This window comes from Podarcis filfolensis, assembly GCF_964270895.1.
Source record: "Podarcis filfolensis genome assembly, chromosome: 12".
Lineage (NCBI taxonomy): Eukaryota > Metazoa > Chordata > Lepidosauria > Squamata > Lacertidae > Podarcis > Podarcis filfolensis.
Window position 1 is genome coordinate 25,850,864 of NC_139614.1, and position 21,954 is coordinate 25,872,817.

The 21,954-nt window shown below is 42.8% G+C and overlaps 1 protein-coding gene across 4 annotated transcripts in view; it reads right to left on the reverse strand.

Moving 5' to 3' along the window:
• HDAC9 (histone deacetylase 9) overlaps positions 1 to 21,954 on the reverse strand; it is a 466,741-nt gene that overhangs the window by 49,656 nt on the left and 395,131 nt on the right. For all 4 annotated transcript variants that reach the window (XM_083578505.1, XM_083578499.1, XM_083578500.1 and 1 more), the window contains one exon: positions 4,325 to 4,443. In XM_083578505.1, coding sequence (XP_083434631.1) covers positions 4,325 to 4,443 — 119 coding nt within the window. The remainder of the gene's footprint in view (positions 1 to 4,324; positions 4,444 to 21,954) is intronic.

Consider the following 21,954-nt stretch of genomic DNA (forward strand, 5'->3'; position numbering starts at 1 on the left):
GCAGTGTGATATAGTGGTTATAGTGCTGGACTAAGACATGGCAGACAAAGTCCCACTCAGCCATGAAGTTCACTGGGTGACCTTGGACAACTCACTAATTATTAGGCAAGTCTGCTTTGCAGGCTTGTTAGGAGGATAATAAGGAGCAGTGTACACACACACCTGAGCTCCTTAGAGGAAAATTGGGATATGATGCAATAATAATTACAGTGGTACCTCAGGTTAAGAACTTAATTAGTTCTGGAGGTCCATTCTTAACCTGAAACTGTTCTTAACCTGAGGTACCACTTTAGCTAATGGGGCCTCCCGCTGCCACTGCACCATTTCTGTTCTCATCCTGAGGTAAAGTTCTTAACCTGAGGTACTATTTCTGGGTTAGCGGAGTCTGTAACCTGAAGCGTCTGTAACCTGAAGCGTCTGTAACCCGAGGTATCACTGTACTCATATGGTAGTTACAATGGGGCACAAATGGTTTTGTGAAATTTCCCACCCTATTTCAGGGTAGAAGAATGGGAAGTAGGAGAACATTCCACGCAATTGCTTCAGGGACAGTGTCTTTGGGGTTGGACTCTCAGTTAGTACTGGCAGTAGACCAACTTATTTTTTCTTCCCCTGAGGTGTCTGCAACTGTGTTGGTAGCCTGGGCAACGTTCTGCATTTTCCACAATGCCCCAGACCTAACATCACTCTGGGGCGTTAGAAACAATAGAATCATAGAGTTGGAAGGGACCCAAAGGTCTTGTGAAATGCCCTAGGATCTGCAGGTATAGGGTAGTCTATAAATTTAATTAATTAATTAATTAAAAATAAAAATCTGGTCCAACAATCTGGTGCAAATGCAGGAATCAACAAAAACATATTTAATATACAGTCCTCAAATAAAGGACATATTTGATATTAAATGGTAAGAACCGATACTACACTTGATTAATGGCAGGCCTTGCTGGGGGAAAAATTGTGGAGAATATTCAGAGAAATATTGTGAAATAGAGTGACTTCTGGGGCGGGAAAATTTTAAAAATCTCAGCAATTTTCTCTGAAATGTAATTTCACCTCTTCAAAACACGGACAAATCTCAACACACAGAGAAGAACAGGAGTTTGGCATAGTTTGCCAGTACTGCATATACTTGAAAATTCATTTTATCATGCCATACTGTAAACATTAGGGACTCCAATAATTGGGCTCAGCAGCAAGTAGATATCCAATCTCACATTGACTGATGTGCCTTCTAAATATATGATTTGAGGGCATCTTTTGTTAAACTACTGCTAATTGTCATTCCACTTTGCCCCATGGTGCCAAATGTTTTCTTTGAGATAACAGAGAAGAAGCAAGAGTCAAGTTCTAGAAAGTCACTAAGTCCGGCCTTTCTGGGAAAGGCAGAAGCTCCCCTTACCCCTCTCTCCCCATGAAAAAAGTCACCCAGCGCTTTGTTTGACACTTTACTGTTTACTATCTTTGAGATAGTTCCCATTTAATGGTTCAATTACTGCACCGGGTGATAAGGCAGTATCAAGAACTTTAGGCACAACATTTTTCTCCCCAAGCATTTTATGATAAAGCAAATACAAAGGGCACAAACCAGCTAAGGTTAAGTGTTTTCTGTTTTTGTTTTCACATCCCACCAGTTTCTGTGGGAGACACTTAAGCACATGCTTAAGCCACTCCTTTAAATCAACGGGGTTTAAAACTGCTTTGTTCGAGCTGGATCACAGTGAAAATATTTTGCATACAGTTCTTTATTCAAGACAGACAAGAAGGTATATGTTATTTTTCTATTATTATTAAAATTACAAGATGCATGCAGAGAAAAAACTTTAATGTATAGAAATATGGTGATGGTGATGATGATATATTATTTATACCCCGCCCATCTGGCTGGGTTTCCCCATTCACTCTGGGAGGCTCCCAACAGAATATTAATAAATATGAACTAAGGAAGAACATATCATTTTTTCATGGATGCAATGGCAAATGCACGTCTGGTCTTGCACACCAGTTAGGAGGTTGGAGTATTGGATCTCGGTCACTCACCAGCTCACAGAGTTTTAATGAGGGCAAAAATGAGGAACTGTCATATATTCTGCCCTGAGTTTCTTGGAGTATGGCTGGGATATAAATGCAATTTATAGAGATGGTGGTTGGTTGGTTGGTTGGTTGGTTGGTTGGATGAAGGAATGGATGGACATTTTGGGTGCAATCCTATGGTCCCTGAGAGGGCCTCCTGGGAGACATAGGATACTGTGGAGCTTTCCTTCCTCAGAGAGGAAGTGGCAGCTCCTCTGCCATGAACTCTCCCCACCTTGACCTCCATGGGATTGCTCCTCCCATTATTATTATTATTTATTTACAAAAATGTACAGTCCCCAGTCAGAAGATCCCCAAACCAGAGAACCACAAATCAAAGCAAGAACAGTAACACAATGACGTAACATGAAAATTAAAACTCATCAACAGAATTCAACATAGCACCACAGGTAACTAAATCTACTCAGGGTTAAAAAGTCTGCCTGTAAACAATCAAACAATAGTACAGCATGAGAATTTGGTTTAATTTAATGTGTAGGGATGAAACTGTAATGCAGAAATACAGAACATACCAACCATATGCTCTCTGTTGCCCATAGACCATGGGTAGGCAACCTAAGGCCCGGGGGCCGGATCTGGCCCAATTGCCTTCTAAATCTGGCCTGCGGACAGCCCAGGAATCAGCGTGTTTTTACATGAGTAGAATATGTGCTTTTATTTAAAATGCATCTCTGAGTTATTTGTGCGGCATAGGAATTCGTTCATCCCCCCGCAAAAAAAAACCAATATAGTCCAGCCCCCCACAAGGGACAGTGGACCTGCCCGCTGCTGAAAAAAGTTTGCTGACCCCTGCCATAGATCAAGCCCATATGTGGAGTCCTTGCATAAGCAGACTCTTCCTTTCAGAGGACGAAGCTTCACATGTCCAATGGAATGCACAGGTATCATTTTTCTGTCCATTAAAGTGAATGGGTGGAGGAGTTCTATGTATGCATGAGAGCACCTACCCCCTGGCATATCCTGCTGGATGGGAAGCCATTGGGCATTATCATGGCAATCTTTTAATATTTCACTGTTGATATGGCTCTCCTCTTTTTCTCCTTTATCTTTTTATACAATGAATATTCATAATGCACTGTGAGCCATGCTGATATTACAGGTTGTCTTATTAAAAATTTAATAACATTTTAGCAGTGGAAAGGAAATGCTGAAATTATTGAGCGGGGCTATAATATGGCAAAGGGGAATATCTGGATCTTGAGCTGCACCAAACATTTCCATTGATATCAACAACTGCTGCGTATGAAGATCAAAGACAGTATATATGGTCTTAATCTGGGGCCTTTGGGAGACCCTTTATGGGGTGTTGCACTAAAAGTCAATATAGGATCTGAAGCAGCAACATATGATCCAGTTTATGCACCATTATGAAACGAGAAAAAAGTGTGTGTGTGTGTGTGTGTGTGTGTGTGTGTGTGTGTGCGTGTGTGTGATGGCTTTTCTTTCTTTCTAAGTATAGCAATATCCAGCTGAGTTTATTTACTTAGACAAGGCAGAAACACAGGGTGAGCTCCCCAGAACAATTGTGCTAATGTAGTAAAGGTAAAGGGACCCCTGACCATTAAGTCCAGTTGTGGACAACTCTGGGGTTGCGGCACTCATCTCGCTTTACTGGCTGAGGGAGCTGGCGTACAGCTTCCGGGTCATGTGGCCAGCACGACTAAGCCACTTCTGGCGCATGGAAACGCCGTTTACCTTCCTGCCGGAGCGGTACCTATTTATCTACTTGCACTTTGACGTGCTTTTGAACGGCTAGGTTGGCAGGATTAGGAACCGAACAACGGGAGCTCACCCCGTTGCGGTGATTCGAACCGCCAACCTTCTGATTGGCAAGCCCTAGGCTCTGTGGTTTAGACCACAGCGCCACCCGCGTCCATGCTAATGTTGTTGGGCCATTAACTGGACCTTTGCGTCAAACCCTTAGTAGTGAGTCTCCCCAAGGAGCAAAGACTATTCCTGCTATGATCTCTGACTGCCAGACTCAAAAACAAACCAGGTCAAATGAACACCCCCCAACAAAACTTATGTGGTGCTACAATAGCCAGAATGTTGCTTATGCCCTCGTCATGGGATGTGTGAATATCAGACACTACTGCCTGTTGACTCGCGCGTTGACTTCGCACCTTGCTAACTGCTGCAAAATGGTTACAGGAGCATATCAGGCAAAATTTTGGCACCACCTAGAATAATTTCCTTGGGGGAGAGACAGAGACTTTTAAAAATGCGTACGTACATTTAGCTGTCAGTTTGTACCCGCCTAGAGGAGGGTCGTGGCCTTCCACGGCATCAAAGCCAGCCGATACTAAGACAAAGTCGGGCTCGAACTCAGAGGCGATGGGCATAATCACAGTCCTGAAGACAAAGAATAGGCAAACGGTTATGAACAAGAGGCTTCATTTAAAACGCACTGATTAGCATGATACCATAATTAGCTGTCATCTAGCTCATCTCCCTCGAAGTTTATTTCCATGTTCATTTTCTCTCTCCCTACTTTCTGCGGATTTTTAATATTATTATTATAAAAAGACCCTCATAATTTGCAGGTACATGCGAGAGCTTCTAACGTTACACCCACATCTGGGCCTGTTTTACCCTTCTGCCTATAAAGGCTGACTCTTCGAGGGAAGTGACTAATGGATTACAAAGAGAACTCTGAAGTCTCAGTGGAAACCTGCATTGCTCCAGTGAGTGAGAACTTGGTGTAAATTTGAACGATAAATTTCTTTGGGGGAAAATGTTTGCTTTTTAAACTTATCCCCATCCTCTTAACATTTTAAAATGTTTGTCAAGATGGGGGGGGGAGGTAACTCTTGTAGAAAGGGTGGGGTGGGGACACATACAAATTCCCATAATCAAATTCAGGCCCCGCTGTCAGGCATTTTCTGAGGTCATGCCTGGTAGGAATTTGGCTACCACAAATCAGGAAAAGCACCCCCTGCTGGTTTCAGGAAGAAACTTCGAGGCTTTTCGATTCTCAACTTATTAACTCCTTCTTATCCAGTGTTTTATATCAGCCTCTTCGTTTCGGGCCAGCCCTACAAGGGTTAGGTGAAGCAGTTCACTTTGGGCAGTGGAATTAAGGGGAAACTGATTTCTGAATGGGGAGACAAGCCTATTTTTAAAGTGTTGGCCATAGCAAAAGGAAAGAGGTGTCATTTGGCAGCAAAACGTCTTAGGTTGGCAAGAATTTGGAATCAGTTTGTCAGTGTCAAGGTGAAGGCTTGTCTAAACCAGAAATCTTCACATTGGTATTTCAAGAGTCTAGCCCTCAGTGACTTGAAAATTCAACGACATATTTAGTAATTCAGCAGGGTGGTCACTTACAAGTCACCCCCAAAAAGAGGGATGCCTCAACAGCAACAAAAAAGGACACATATTTGCAGAAAATGTGCATATGTTGATTCATGTATAAATGCAAATTTTTACATAATTACTATTCTCCAAATAGAAATACTCTATAAGGTCGCACTATAGTGGAAACACTGTGGCCAAGCAGCCTGTAAGACTCAGTCTGCTATAACTGTTGATGGCATGCCTCAAGGCTCTGGCTCTCCATTCCCAGGACTTGGACCAGACAGCCCTTCAAACAGAGGACTGTCAGCAACATACTTCAGTTAGAGGACTGTCCTATGCAGGGGCGTATGAAGGGGAATGCGGGGGTTGCGGTCCGCCCCAGGTGTCATCCTTGAGGGGGGGTAACAAAATGGCACACCGCGGGGGCGGCACTTACCGTGGGGCCTGGCCTGCAGTGCACCCGAGGCAGGTGTGTCTCCTGGGAGTGACGCGGTGGCTTGGGGCCCAGCGCTGCCCAAAATGGCAGCGTGGGGCTTGTGTCTGCCAGGTGGACTCTGTGGGCAGCTCGCCATGCTGCCCACCTGGGCGGATCACTGTGCCACCCCCTGAGCAGATCGTCACACCACGCCACCATGGGGGGCTCGCCCCGCCCCCACCGCTCTGGGTCCCAGAGTAGCTAGCTATGCCCCTGGTCCTCTGCAAATTAGGATATATGACAAATTCAGATTGCACCTGCATGGAACTGACTGCAGAATGCCAGCTCTGCAGCCTAAGAAGCCACATAGGACAGGACTGTCTGAATCCAAGATCTTCTGGTGGCACTAATGACGCAGCAAAGTAGCCCCATACTCCTTATGAGGGCTGATATATTTCAGATGTTATTTAAACACCATTGCTCATCAACAGACAGCTACAAGCCACTTCTGGATCATGGACCGCAAGTTCCCCATCCCTGCCATAGAGTTGCATAGGCCTTCTGGAACAGTTTCCTCCTTTCCAAGCAAAGTATCTCTTCCTGTATTCCAAACTTCTTGCTCAACAACATGTTCTTGGGAGTCTGGAGAGATTCACAAAAGAAACTTTCCCCTGAGTCCTAATATATTCAATCTGGTGCATTCTGCTGTCTGTAAAGAAGTCACAGGATGGTTTCCAGCCATTGTTAAACCATCTAGCACGCGATCCTTGCTTCTAACACTATGAATGTCAGATGCAAGTCATTCAGGCAGCGAGAGAGGGTTATAAACAAAAACCCAAGAAGCTTGGAACTTCCCTCACCATTCTGAATTACTCTCATTTATCTTGTATGGGTTTTACAGCACATGGAGCAGAGATGCCTGTGAACTGAAAATCAGGGTGATGCTGCCCCAATTTCAGTGAACATGCATAGAGGGGGACACAGTCATGAGGAGGAGATATATCTTCACGGAAGGTAAGGGAGAGGCTATTTACAGCTAGTCCCTGGCTCCCACCCCTCCCTTGGCCAGGTTCCTGGTTGCTCATCCACCAGTCTATGAATGCTGTTGTTTAATGCCAAATCAGTATGCAATAAGATTTCACTCATCCGTGATTTGATTTTGGATGAGGGTGTTGATCTGGTGTGTATTACTAAGACCTGGGTGGGCAAACTGGGAGGAAATAATCTGACCCAGCTGTGCTCACCCAGATACTTGGTACAGGCTGCAGAGATGGAGGGGGATTTGCTGCGGTTCATCTCCTTCACCAGGAAGCCCCTCTGTTTTGAAGCTGGCTGCCAAGGCCTGCACTTGGTGCCGGGCCAAGTAAACTAGGCTTGTTGCTGGTGTACCATCCAACCTGCTTCCCAGCAGCTTCTTTGACTGAGTTGGCTGGCCTCAGGTCTGGTGTTGGGGGAAACCAGAATGAGAATGCCTTCAACATCTGTGTTGAGGACTTCATTGTCTCCATGGGGCTGTCTCAAGTTGTCACACGGGTCAAGGCTTGGTGTTTGCTTTAGATGGAGGAAGGAGTGACCTGTAAATGGGGAGGCTAGATGAGGGGCAAAAAACTGGCCTTGACCCCAGCAAAACTGAGGTGTTTTGCCAAGACTCAACAATTGGATGGGGTCATGCTCCTACTTAAGGAGCAAGTTCATTGTCTAGGGGTGCTCCTGGATCCATCTTGGTCACTAGACTCCCAGGTGACCTCAGTGGCTAGGAGTGTTTTTACCAGCTTCAACTATGGCTATTTCTGGATGGGGTTAACCTGACCACTGTCATCCATGTGCTGGTAGCCTTCAGATAGGATTACAGTAAAGTGCTCTATATGGGGCTGCCCCTGAGGTTGATCCAGTAACTGCAGCTAGTGCAGAATGCCAAGACTTGACTGATCACTGGACCAGAAGATCACCATCTTATTATGGTGCGCTGGCTATCAATTAGCTACTGAACTAAGTTCAAGGTGCTGGTACTAGTCTACAGAGCCCTGTACAGCTTGGGACCAGAATACTTAAAGCAGCATCTTGCCCTTTATATACCCAACTGATTACTGTGCTCTGCAGGATACCATCTCATAAAGAGGTCCCTTCTGCACAACGTTGGAAATGGGTCTTCAGTGCTTGCCTCCCTTCTTGTGTTTCTCACTATTGATAATTTGGTGTCAGCTTCTTGTGAAAAAAGCATGTCTTTTGTTTATGTAACTCCATAAAGCAGCATGTACATGAATCATCTACATATTAATTTCAGTAAAAGAATAATCCACAATATATGACTTCAGTTTGGAAAATGGGGGGGGGGGGGCTGAATCACAGTTTATGCCTGATGGACCAAAGCAAATTAGCCAAACCTGGAATTAAAGTTTTGCCAAGCTGAATAATGCATATCTGTTTAAAAGGGGAAAGACAATGGGATGATCTGATCATGCATTTTAGTTTGGCATTGAGATACACATTTTTCAGAACAGAAGAAACTTAATGGTTATGGTACTGAATCCATTTTCATGGCAAGAAGTTCACTTCAAAAATTATTCTCTCTTATAGTTCATGTCTTCTAACTTAATATTATTTTACTCCACCAGCACTCACAAAACTAGTATACCAGCTTGCTATATTTGACAGTCTATTCTGCAAAATTACTTCCAGCATTAACCAAAAGAAATGTAACTTGGCTGGACAAAAACAATATTGTTTAAGCTTAAGATCTCTTCTTCTCCATACCATAGATGCTGAAATCTTGCCTTTGGGATATTTGAGTTGCCCGCACACCTTATCAGAGCTCACCAATCTCAAAGACAGAGTTGAAATGAGTTTCTAAAAGTATCTTTGGTTGTTCATTTGACCGCCTGGTTTTTAATCATTCTCACTGCAGAGCTTTCATAACTAGTCTTTCCCATTGCTCAATAATCTTTCAACTGGAAAGAATTTGAAAGTTGCATCATGGATTGATTCCTTCTACGAATCAATGTTTTGTGGCTGTCCTTTTTCTTCTGGAAAAGGCTAAGTAGAAAAATGAAGAAGCTGAAAACAATGGCATGGAAATTTCTTTCCATTTATAAAGGAATCTCTCTGATCTAAGTCAGGACGATGTTGACATTAGAGATGGCAGCAGCATCCAGTACTGTTGGCCCTCCCGAGTCTCAGCAGAGCTGTGAACTCCTCACTGAAACGATGACACATTTTTCCCAAGACAAAAACATTAAATTGGTACATTCTTTTCAAAACATCTATTTAAAAGGGCCAGCAGGACTTTAGACACTAGTTAAGAACAGACCACAGACAATGTGAATTTCATAATACTCCAAGTGCCAGTAGAGCTGATGTGCTGAATTCGTCAGGGTATTATAAAGAGATACAGCAGCCGTTCCAGACTTCAATCTTTCGGGAACTCTGGGATAACTCTAGACATTATATGTGTCTTTTTAGTATAACTGAAACTTGCTTTCATTAAGAGCTTTGTGACAAAATTAATTAATTAATCATCAAGGTAATGCCTGAAACGAAAAGTTCAAATTGTATGTGTGCAAAGATTTGTATGTACAACCAGGACCTTGCAGTATCCTAAATGAACACACAAACAAACAAACAAACAAACATAAGAGACTCTTTTAGATCTTAGGGGGAGTTCTGGACGGAACTGCAGCCTTCGTTTCAGAAGCTGCCTACCTTCTGACTGGCCGAGCATCCTCAATATTACAAGTTAGTTGTGATCTTCATCCAAAGATCACAGGGTGATTCACAGCATAAAAATACAAAATGAGAACACAAAATACACAACGTATAGTTGACTAAAGTAATTTGGAGGGTTGATTCAGCTTCATGTGCTCTGCTTATATTGTGTGTGTTTACTCTGGACAGCTCCTGCTTATATAGAAAATTCCCTTGTCATTGATAGGAAACTCCGGGACATTTCACTGCTGGTAAAGGAACCTTTCTCATGCTTGCGAGACATCACAGTAGGGCAAAGAGAACCACCCTGAAGAATTGCCTGGGCCAGGAACAACGTAATTTGTACGCCAGCCCTTTGTCCCAGAAGTTCCTCCAAAGCTAGAACACCTGATGTCCAAGAGACCTTTTCTATGTGGAAATATAAAACAAGGTGATTTTGCACAAATAATACAATGTCAAGATTTTGCACAGCCTTGGAGATGGTTCAAAACATTCTGGAATCCAAGGCAGAAACATCCAAAATGGTTCTTCCAATGATGATAAACCTTATCCACACGAAAAGCTCTCCCTATATAAAGGGGCAGTAGTATCCATGACAGATGGCCACCCAACCTCTGCTTAGAAACCTCCAGTGAAGGACTGTCTACCACCTTCCGTGGGAGCCCGTTTCACTGTCAAAACAGTTCTTCCTGTCAGAAAGTTCTTTCTGATGTTTAGTTGGAATCTTTATTGTAACTTGAAGTCATTCCATGTGACAGCCCTTTAGATATTTGAAGATGGCTGTCACAGCTCTTCTCAGTCTCCTCTTATCCAGGCTGAACATATCCAGCTCACTCAACCGTTCCTCATAAGGGTTGGTTTATAGATTCTTGTTAATCTTGGTTGCCCTCCTCTGCGCATGTTCCAGCTTGCCCATATCCCTCTTAAATTGTTGCTCTATTGTTGCTCCCATGCTGTGCACCTGGTCCTTTAGGGCACATTTACCCTATTCAGGACCAGGGAATCCCCTCCACCTGTCCACCCCCTTTCCTCCAGAAACAGTCCTCCTGTCTTTTGGGGATTCACCCTCAATCCGCTGACCACCATCCAAAGAACGCTTTGGATAATCTGGAGAGGAGATTTCAGAACAGCCCTAACAATGTCAGTGAATGTTCCGCAGCGCTTGCTTGACTTTAGTCTTTGCGTGGACAGGTGGAGTCCCCAGATCCCGAGCGGTCCCCCCCGTCATGTGGAATAACGACTCAAGACAACATGCTATGGGATTAAAATTGGCCACAACTTTATTAAATTTCAAATGTGGGTAGACCTTGGCTCAGGCATTGGGCGTTCTCCCTCCCCAGTCCCCAGCCGGGGATCTAGGGAGCTTCAGGGTTATCCAGTGTGTGGGGGGGGGGGGATGGGCTGGCTCTGGAGAACATATGTTCAAGCAGAGATAGCCGCCCCCGTTATGCCGCTGCCGCAGGGGAGAGCAATGACGACCTTTCGGCGTACGGTCAAAGCCTCCCTTCAGAAACCCCTTTAACGGGGAACCCTGGTATCGCCGTGAAAAGAGGAAGATGGACTAAAGGATTCCGCCCAAGGCCTGATACCGCCAAAGTTGTGACGTTTTTGCTACGGGAAAGGCAAAACCTGCCAATGCAGAAAAATTCCTTTCCGGCCCTTTAACAGCGACCTTAACGTAGCAGCGCCCGCATACCTGTGAAGAAAAGTTAACCTGCAAAAGATGACATTAAGTGAGGGTGGGTAGGGTGGGAGAAGCTCTGGAGCCAAGTGAGGATTCCCAGGTAAGATCCTCCCTCTATTGTGTGGGCAGCTAATCCCTCCCCTACCTGGCCTGGTCTCCTTGGCAACGCTTTCCCCAGGTGGGATTGGACAACTGACTGAGGTAGGCGGAGACCTCCAGGTATCCCACCTGAGGGAAGGCAAAGCCAAGCCTATGCTGATGGGGCCACTCCAGATCTAGGGCTGAGCGCATCCATGCAAAGGGCGCCCCCCATTTTAAGCGGGGAGCGGTCATTGTATCCTTTACTTCGCTCTTCTCTTGTGTGCAATCATTTAATTTATAAGGAATCTGTGGTGCCTGTTTTAATCTTGATTACAGATTTTTTTGGGGGGGTGAGTTCTTTACTAGGTGCGTATATAATACAAGAAAGGGAAAAAAGAAAGGAAGAAATTATTCCTTCCCAATTGTCATATAAAGTATGCAAGCAATATCCTATTAGGTTTTATTTCATATTTGGTTCTGAATCTTACTTTCCCTAACTCCCCCTTTGATTTTCATGCTCCCCCCACCTTCTGCTTGCTTTCATCCTTGCTCTTACTATGAAATCACATCCATATGATTTAAATTAGAACAGTTCAGTTTCACAGGAACAAAGCTGCAACTAGGAGCATGATGTGCCGTAGAAGATGGCTCCCCTTAATGGTAGTTTTGACCTTGTTAACAAGTACGTGTGCGTCTTCACACGGAAAGCCAAATAAAGAAAGACGTGTGCTAGGACCAGTTCTGCTTCTATTAGCTATTTTGCCTTTGAGCCACATTAGCTACCATTTGTTTTCTGAGAGGTTCCCCTTATCCCCTTTTTGCTCTTTCATGCTCATTGCAATCAGGAAAGCAAAAATTATAATAAATACTTTTCTCTTATCTCCTCTGTCACCCCCCGCACACACACCTCTAGAAATCTTTGAGAGTTCAGTCTATGAATGATTTTCTTTTTTAATCCCAGTGCTTCCAAATTATTGTTTTACTAGGAGATCCTATGTTCAGCTTTTCAGCAATGAAATGTTCTCTATCTGCTAACGCTGAATGAATTCCAGAATGGAAAAAGACTAATGCTACATCTACGCCATACATTGAAAGCACATTTTGAGTACACACCCCGCCCGCAAAGAATCCTGGGAACTGTTGTTTGTGGATGGTGCTGGAAATTATAGCTCTGCGAAGGCTAAGCTACAGTCCCCAGGGTTCTTTGCTGGACTGAGCTTTCAATCTATGGTATACAGACAGCCTAATTTAATCTACCTTCTTTGAGGGAACCTCGTTTCGTGGTTCCCTCATTTTCTTCTTGATCTTGAACAGGCTGATCCCGAGATTGGCTGCAGAAACAAAAAATATGCCAGCCCTGACCCGCAGCGAGGGAGGCATGCTAAACCCCCTTGCATACCACAGTGTTTCCAAGCCACAATATCCTGACAGCTGTCCAACAAGCTGAAGCCAAAACGTGCCACAGAAACCTCTAATGCCACAGGAGTTGCTGCTGCAGAATACTGTAGGAGAAATTATGATGTCCTTGCCTAGAAAGAGGCTCTCTGGATCACAACCTAGATACTGGTCCCCATATTTATAAGTGGCTCTTTTGCCCACACCCTATCCAGGAGATTCATTGTGGAGTTGGGGATCCAGTTCACGCAACAAGCCTCTCGGCTTGCAAGTGCTCCCCTACTGCCTACTTCGGCAAAAGAAACAACTTTTCACATACACAACACTTTTAACACCCATAGAGCTTTTCCCTTGGCTGAAAAGAGCAGCACACACATGCAGATGTACAGTTTGTGCACTGGAAGCCACATAGTGCCTCAGATCAACTCAAATGTATGCAATCCAATATCTTATATGTCTCCTTTTGGCAGGTGATTTCCCTTGTAATAGCAGGTAATGGGAGTGTTCTATTTACACCCATTCCAGTTGAATGGCTGGATCATGGGCAATGTGTTTAAGGTTGGTGTGGCCATGTCTTCATTCCCATAGGTTGACACAGAAGCATCTTTTATGCTGGATGCACACTACAAATAAAGATTTATTTATGTGGGTAAGTGTAAGTCCTTAGTGAGGCGAAAGAGAGGGATGGATTAACCAGAGGAGCATGGGATGGAATGACCCTCAATGGTGCAAAAGACCCAATGCAGCTGAGATTTCCTCAGTGGCAAGTAGAACAACTCCCTGAAAAGAATGGCTCAGACAGTTTCATACCTATTTCATTTACTGATTGGTGAGCAAACAAGTGCAAGCAGTTCCGTGCCGCCATGAACCACTGAACATTTATTCTGGAAAAGCTAAGCTTTGTTCGCTCACTTTTTATGAGGCATCCGCATGACGCCATGAGAAAACCGTTCTCCTTCCCATGTGTTTGCCCCTCCAGCGTGTTTCCCACCCTCCCCTTAAGCTTAGAAGAAGAAAAATCTGACTTCTTAAAGACACAATGGAAAAGCTGTGCAATCTCTGCAGGTGTAGACGAGCCATCCCACACAGCTGTTCAATAGCTTTCTCAGATGATCATGGCTGGTACAGATGGCTCTAGCCCCTTCCTTATAATCTGTCCCTCCTCTCTAGATATCTTTTGCTTAAACCAGGCATGGCCAAACTCGGCAACTCCCACCATCCCTACAACTACAAACTACAACTCCCACCATCCCTAGCTAACAGGACCAGTGGTCAGGGATGATGGGAATTGTAGTCCCAAAACATCTGGAGGGCCTAGTTTGGCCATGCCTGGCTTAAACCTTCCCTTTTGCAAAAAAACCAACAAAATAAAACCCAACAACATCCATTTCTCCCCTACCCTTTAATTTGCAGCCACAGGGAGAGGAGCACAATCAAGGCTCAAACTGCAGTGAGGGGTGAGGGCGTGTTTAACCCTATCCTGCCATGCCATGGTGCTGCCAAACACCCCAATCTCAGCCTATGTTTGAGTCTGGGCAAAGGGGGGGATGTCCTCCTTGTTAGTGAGAACCATTTGGATTCTAGAACCCTGGAAGCAGAGTTGCTGTTCTGCTTTCAGCTTGAAGCAGAATGATTAGAACAGCTAAATTGCCATGACTGGTGACACCCTCAGTGTTCGTTCCCCAAGGAAAAGTCTTATAAACTTCAGTGTTTCTTATGCACCTTTGAGATTGCCCCACTCCTTTGTTTGCAAATGCTTATTAAAGCAACAGTGAAAGCGGAAGTAGCAGTTGGCACATTATAAAGCCAACCGGTTTCGGAACTAAAACACAGTAATGCTTGTTTGGTGGAAACGGCACAATAATCCACTTTTTAGAAGTAGGGTAGATACAATCTACCTCCACTGCAGGGACTCCTCACAGGAACTCCTCCTATGTTTCCAGAACACCTTGCATTCACTCGTATTTTCCTAAACTAAGATATTAAACCAGATATAGGAGAACCAACGCTTTAGGGCGTTAGGCCTCACTCTAAGGGTTTCCTCTTTAATTTGCACTTCAAAGAAGCTTTAAGAATCCATTCTATTTGCAACGCACCTTAAACTTTGGTATCTTTCCCTTCAAAGGTGATTAAATAGCCCTTTTTTGTGAGAATCCCAACCTCAAAAAAAAAAAAATGGAAAGGCTTCCTTCACAAATCAAGCACAAACAAAATGTTTTGAAAACTAATCACTTGGGGGTTTTTTTTGTGGGAGGGTTTTTTAAAAATGTTTTTTAAAGTAGAAATCTGACTTCTGTGTTGTAAGGAATGTCCACACATAGCACAGTGAAATTCAACACTGGTAAATGATCCGACTACCTCAAAGTGAAGTTTTTGCCTTCCTACAGTGGCCTTTCACCCTGCCCTTTCCTCCAATCTGAGGAGAGCTGATGTTGATGGAACATATAATGGCTCCTTTCCTGTGTAGTAAAGTCAGCAATAAAGCTTAGTAATTAAGGTGACCGGGGAGGCCCGGCCCAGCAGGCCAGTGGTGTGGCGAACACTTTTAGAACTTCAAACAATATCAAAGTCATTGAGAAATGGGCCTAGTTCAGGACTGGTTTGAATTAAGCCTCACTTCCACACGCACTTTTCAAATCCAAGCTCAAACAAGAAAGCCAAGGCCTTCTGGATTTCATTAGAGCCAATTATCTTATCTGTTTCATCTCAGGCCTGACCCTAAGGCTGGCAAACAGCTATTCAGTGCATTTGGTTGTTTGAGAAAGCCTCCAGCCAGCCAATGGCCTAAGGTACTGATAATTAAAACATTGTTGCCCCCTGCCTCTTGTGATTAAATATTTTCAAGCTTTTGTAAATAATTTTCCCATTCTTTGCCCCAAGCCTCAAAGGTCCAATACACCCAGCAATTTACTGAGCTTGTCAAGAAAATACCGCTGGAAATAAGGCTATAATAGAAAGGGAGGGGAAAGGAGAAACATACACACACCAACATTCGGATTGTACTTCTGAAAGTGTTGTTTGACGCATTAGCAAAATGTGCATAGGAAGTCTGATATAGTTTTCTTCCCCCCACGCCCCCAATAATATTTTTATTTTGAAATCAGGCCAAGGATTCCACATCTGTGAGGTCACTGGAGGAAATGTGGCATGGGAATGTAATAAAGAAATATGCAGGGTATCTTAATTCAACAATAGGAAAGGAGTAGATCAATAGTATTTTAAACAAACAAACAAACAACCTACATCAGATCCATTATTTTAGGTTCTCCAGAACTGATAGATAACTAAATAAGGGGTGCCTATTTTATTTATTTACATTCTCCAGATAAAAAGACCAAGGAGCATGGAAAAGAAAAACCAAGGAATAAAGGGATGGGGCAGGGAAGGAAGGAAGGAAGGAAAATATTAATCAGATTGTTCCTATCACAACATGTAACAAAACTGTGTTCTGGACCTTATCACTCCAATAATGGACAAACAAGCTGCACTTCTGCATAAATGAGTCATTTTGCTGTGTTCCTCCTCTTACTCTTTCAATATTCACAAGTTTAACCATATAAAACCAATCCTCAGTGGTTGACAGATTCATCAGTAAATGTGCAGCCATTACCCTATAACCGAAGGTTTTACACTTCCACATAACCTAGAGATCCACAGGCAGCTCATAGCCAGGGATAATTTCATTTACTATCAAAACCCAATTGTTTTGGGGATAGGACCTTATATGAAATAAGATAAGCACAAGCTGCATCCCATGTCTAACAGCTGACTTTCCCGTTGACGTATATCCATCTTAATCTCTGTGGTATTAAACACCACCAGAAAATCAACTTCTTTTTGTCTCTGTAGAATGTTGGAAATGTTTCCATTTCCATCTTGTTTGTGAGATGTTGGTATCCATCTCATTTTCTCATTATCCCAGTATCTTATAGTATCTAGATAAGCTAGAATTTTATATAGTTGACTCAATATTCCTTTAACTGGCTTACCAGTCAGTATCATCTGAATTATGTGCAGTCCCTCAATGAACTATGCTTAGCCATTATAGAAGACACTATGTAAATACTGGGGAAATGGAATATGGGAAATGCATGTTTCACCATCACCAATAATTTGCCTGCAGATCTTTGTTAAACCATTTTCCAATAAATTTCTGGTCTCAATTAGACTGTAATCTCCCCAAATTTGTAAATTTCCTAATACCCATTTATCTGCCAGTTCCTTATTGTAATGAATATCTGATGTCATTTTAAGTTTGAATTGATTTATTGCATAATAGTTTCCACGAACTTCTTTAATGCTGTGAATTTCCAACATAACCAAGCTCTGGAGAGTAATGAAATCATACCAGCTCTAGAATGGATTCTAAATTATATGTGCTTTAATCTTATGTCGTTGAGGGATGTGGCACCATAGGAAACACGGTTTGGGAAGTACTTGTTCAAGGAGAAAAAAATTCAGGGCAGCACCATGAGGTCTGGAAACCAAAGAATTGTGTGTGAAAGTGAAAGGCAAGCCTCAAAATGAAATTATTGTGAAATAATAGTGTGCCCAAGACATTCAATTGTTTTGTCTTCCACAGTTGCTTGAAACAACAAACCAAATGAAGTACCACAGTAGTAGGACACAGCTATACAAATAAACCATTTTGAATGTGTTGCAAAGTGCAATATACAATTGTGACACTAGACAGAGACTGTGAGCTATAGCAAATTCAATGCATTTTTCAAAACAATATATATATATATATATATGGAGAGAGAGAGAGAGCGAGAGAGCATTTTCACAACATTTTTAACATATATGTAGATTCCACCTAAGTGGAACAAAATCCCTCTACCACTGAAGAAGGCAAAACAACCTAATCCATAATCTGTTTTAAGCATCACATGAAGTTTTCCTTTTTATGGTTTTGCTTCAAGAATTTGAGGAACGTCATAGGAGGGACATTTTAGGACTGAGGTAAAACTCTGAAGCTCCCTTGTTATTTTTGCTGTTGGATGCTGCATGTTGTTTAAGAAATCTTGTGCTATTTAAAATATGTAAATGTGGTTTATGGATGTTATTCTGTCTTTGTTTTGCTGTGCTCTTATGAAATGGTTACTATCTTGTTGTTTGACTATGCCACTATGAAATCGATATTACGTCATTGTTTTGCTACATTATTATGAAACTCTTTTCGTAGTGTTTGTTTGAAATGTGTCCCTGTTTCTTTGTTGCAAGTTGCTTTGAGCATGGTTTTTTTGTGTGTGTAAAAGCCTCATGCAAATAAAATGAATGAATGAATAAGTTCCCCAATCATTTTCCATGCAGCTGTGTAAAACTGTGCCACCTATTTGGTATCACATATGGAACTCATGTTAGACGGCACAGTTTTTTGTTCCTCCTCCAAACCCCCTTAAATTTGTCATTTAAAGAAGTGCGCTGGTCCCGTTGGTTTGGCTTCAGACAGGGTAGCCAATGGAGTACCTTCCAGAAGTTTTTTCATTTCATTTATTAATTGCTTCCCAGAAAACATATTGAAGCAATTTAACTATTAAAACATCAACAATGAAAACAATGTCATGAATAAAAACAATTTGAAATCCAACACAGATACAGACTGAGCTAAAACTAGAGGTCTCATCAGCCAATGATCAGCGATGGTGGAAGCTGGGATCCAGCAACTATGTTGGCTTCTCCTAATTTAGGATTAGCCAGTTCAATGGTAGCTCTCTTAAACTTGTTTTGTTTAAACCTCTTCTAGTGTTCCACACATTTATGATTATGAATTTATTTATTTATCCATTTATATTCTACCTTTCCTTCCAAGCACTGGCGGAGGAAGAGGAGTGCAAGGGGAGCACACTGCTCCCGGCAGTGCGATCCCGGTGGGGTGCTATGGCAGCTGCCCCTCCGCCCGCACTGGGTGCCATGTCCCCTCAGGCAGCCTGCCATGCCCCCAGGATGCGTGCCATGCCCCTGCAGGTGGCGCACCACACCCCCAGAATGCGTGCCACACCCCTATGGGCGGCGTGCCATGCCTTAATCCAACGCAGTAGCTATAATTTGAACTGAGGTTTGAAAAGAGATTGCCTTCCCAAGGGAAGGCTGAATATTCAGAGGACGTTGGAGAAGAAGGGGGGGTTCTGAGGCAGGTAAGAAGGGAGAGTGAAAAACCGAGGTGCTGTAAGGTTAGAAACATAGGTAAAAAGGTAAAGGACCCCTGGACGGTTAAGTCCAGTCAAAGGTGACTATGGAGTTGTGGCGCTCATCTCACTTTCAGGCTGAGGGAGCCAGCGTTTGTCCACAGACTGCTTTCTGGGTCATGTGGCCAGCATGACTAAACCGCTTCTGGCGCAACGGGACACCGTGACTGTTGCGGGGATTTGAACCACTGACCTGCCGATTGGCAAGCCCAAGAAGCCCAGTGGTTTAGACCACAGTGCCACGCGTGTCCCTTTTAGAAACATATGAATGCTGCCTTGTGCTGAGTCAGACCAATGGCCCTGCAGTGCGAGAAGCACTATGCACTCTGCTGCTGCTGGAAATTACAAGTAGGGTGAGTGCTATTGCGCTCATGTCCTGCTTTTGGGCTTCACGGAAGCATCTGCTTAGCTAAATGGGTGTAAAACAGCCAGGCTGTTCTTAGGATCTTACGCATCATATATGCTAACTAGCAGCAGCTGTCCGTCATTTCAGAAAGGAGTGGCTACTCGACCCTCTTCTGGTTACAGTGGTACCTCGGGTTACATACGCTTCAGGTTACATACGCTTCAGGTTACAGACTCCGCTAACCCAGAAATAGTGCTTCAGGTTAAGAACTTTGCTTCAGGATGAGAACAGAAATCGTGCTCCGGTGGCGCGGCAGCAGCAGGAGGCCCCATTAGCTAAAGTGGTGCTTCAGGCTAAGAACAGTTTCAAGTTAAGTACGGACCTCCGGAATGAATTAAGTACTTAACCTGAGGTACCACTGTACTGTGTGGGATTCAAGGGCAGCTGCCTGGGCACCTGAAACTTTAAGATGAGCATTATCTCCTCCTAAACAGTCTGCAGTCACAGGCAGGCAGACAGACCTGCTAACAGGACCTCTACTTTGTCCAGATAGGGTGTGTTTACATATTAATAGGCAGAAACACATTTATACAGCTGCATCCACACTGTGGCATTTTAAAATTTTTATTTTAAGAAAACAAACAAAAAGAATAGGCAGAGGTGGTCTCATTAGCTAAGCTACATAAAACAGATATTTAAAAGAAGCATGTGGCTAACCTGGTTTCTGCTACTTTGGAAATGACCCTTCCTTCTCATTCTGGAAAATGAGACCTTAATAAAATATCCACCAAAGGAAAGCAGTTAAACAATACATATAAAGCACCAGGGTGCAAATGCTGTAATGATGTTAACTTCTAGAAGGGTTGCAACAAAGACCCAAATGCTTACACAATTTTACATTAGAACTGGGCTGGACAACTAAAACATACTGGGCACTGGCACAGGAAAGTGTGCCAATTCTAGATACTATTTTCAGCAACCCCAGTACAGATAATCAAGAGTTTCAGTCTGATTCTATACACTGATGAATTTCTCCAACTAAACTGTCCATTTCAGCTTCTCTCAACCTGTCATTTTTACAACCTTAAGTTTACTTCTCCACTTTTATTATTATTAATAATAATTTTATTATTTGTACCCTGCCCATTGACTGGGCCGTCCCAGAAACTCAGGGCAGCTTCCAGCATAAATAAAAGCATCAGTCTGAAATTTTATACTATTTTTAAGCCCTCACCGAAGTGTGTCAGGACTTTACCGTGGATTTCACCAAACATGCCCATGTTTGCATGTGATTTTTGCCTAACTGACACATTTCTACAAGCAGTTCCCCATAGCAGAATGCATTTTGAACTTTATGTTCATTAATTTATGCATTTTGAGCACCATATACCTATTCATGTACACATTTTTTTGGGTTGAGGAACTGTATCACAAATTCAGAAAAAGTGCAAATTTCAAAGGTGGCCTGCATTTCGGTTCACGTATTGTTTCAGGAAGTGATAATCAGGTGCAAAAAAATCTGAATTTGTCCCCCATTACTATTGAAAACCTATCATTCTATAAGCCCCTACTAGCCATAGTTGTGTCAGGATGTCTCAGGGTCAATCAGTGAATTATATTGCTCCTTCTAACTAACCTGGAAACAGCTTTGGTTAGTTACAGCTTGCAGGTATCCATACAATTCAATGTATGGGGAGAATAGTTTAAAATATTGATGAATGTACCCACAGAAACTTGGGGTTCCACTCTGAGACCTCCAGGTATAAGGAGGTATAGGGAGGTATATAAATTCAATAAATAAAAATCATAATAATTTGTTTTCTTTTTTTCAAGGATCTTGCAGATGATTTTTCTCATTTCATTGCCAGTTTATATAGAACATTTGTATATAAAATGGGGAACATGATTTATCACCCACACACTTGCAATATTTCATTTCACCATTTTTTGTAAATGTTAGAGACACTTATGATAAAGCCTGAACCATTCTTGGAAAATATCTAGAGGCTAGGACTTTAATCAGTTTTCAACTCAAATCACATAAAAGTGGATGCATGCACTGTTTATTATCCTCTCTCTTGCCTGCCCCCTATGCAGACGTGCCAATAAAAGGAATTGTGCATCCGTAAGAAAGTTGAGTTGCAGTAATTAATTTGTGCAATGAAAAGGTTTTGCTCTGGCTCTCCAGTGGATTAAATGAGCTTCATCTGCTGTTTTCAAAAGCTGGTTTCAGGGGGAATAGCAAAGGGAGTCAGAGGTGTTTTGGCGAGAAGAAGTTGGAGTTCCCAAATAAAAAAAGGAAAAGAAAGAAAGAAAAAAGGAGATTGTGTGTCACAAAATAAAAGCAGGGTTGCTGGTATAGCTTTATTGTAAACTTTGAAGTATAACAAGCCAGTCAGAAGACCTCTAGGTGTTGCATTTTCTCTCTCGTTCCCCTAACAAACCTTTTTCCATTCCTTCCTCCAAACAATGTTCCTTGGACATTGACATTAAAGATGCCAAGAATTAAGGCATAGTGTGCAACAACTCAGACTGTCAAGAAAATCAACTCTTGCTCAACAGAATTAAATAAACCAATAATTATTATGGAAGTGCCACATAAATCCTTGTACTTTTCTGGAGAAATTAATTCTTATCAAGGACCCCTCATTAGGGTTTCTCACCATTTCCCTACAAAAGCAGCTGGTGCTGTTCAGACAAGCTGCAAGACTAGACTGTTCTCGGAAGTGAAAATGCAAGAGGCAATCCCCCCCCCCTT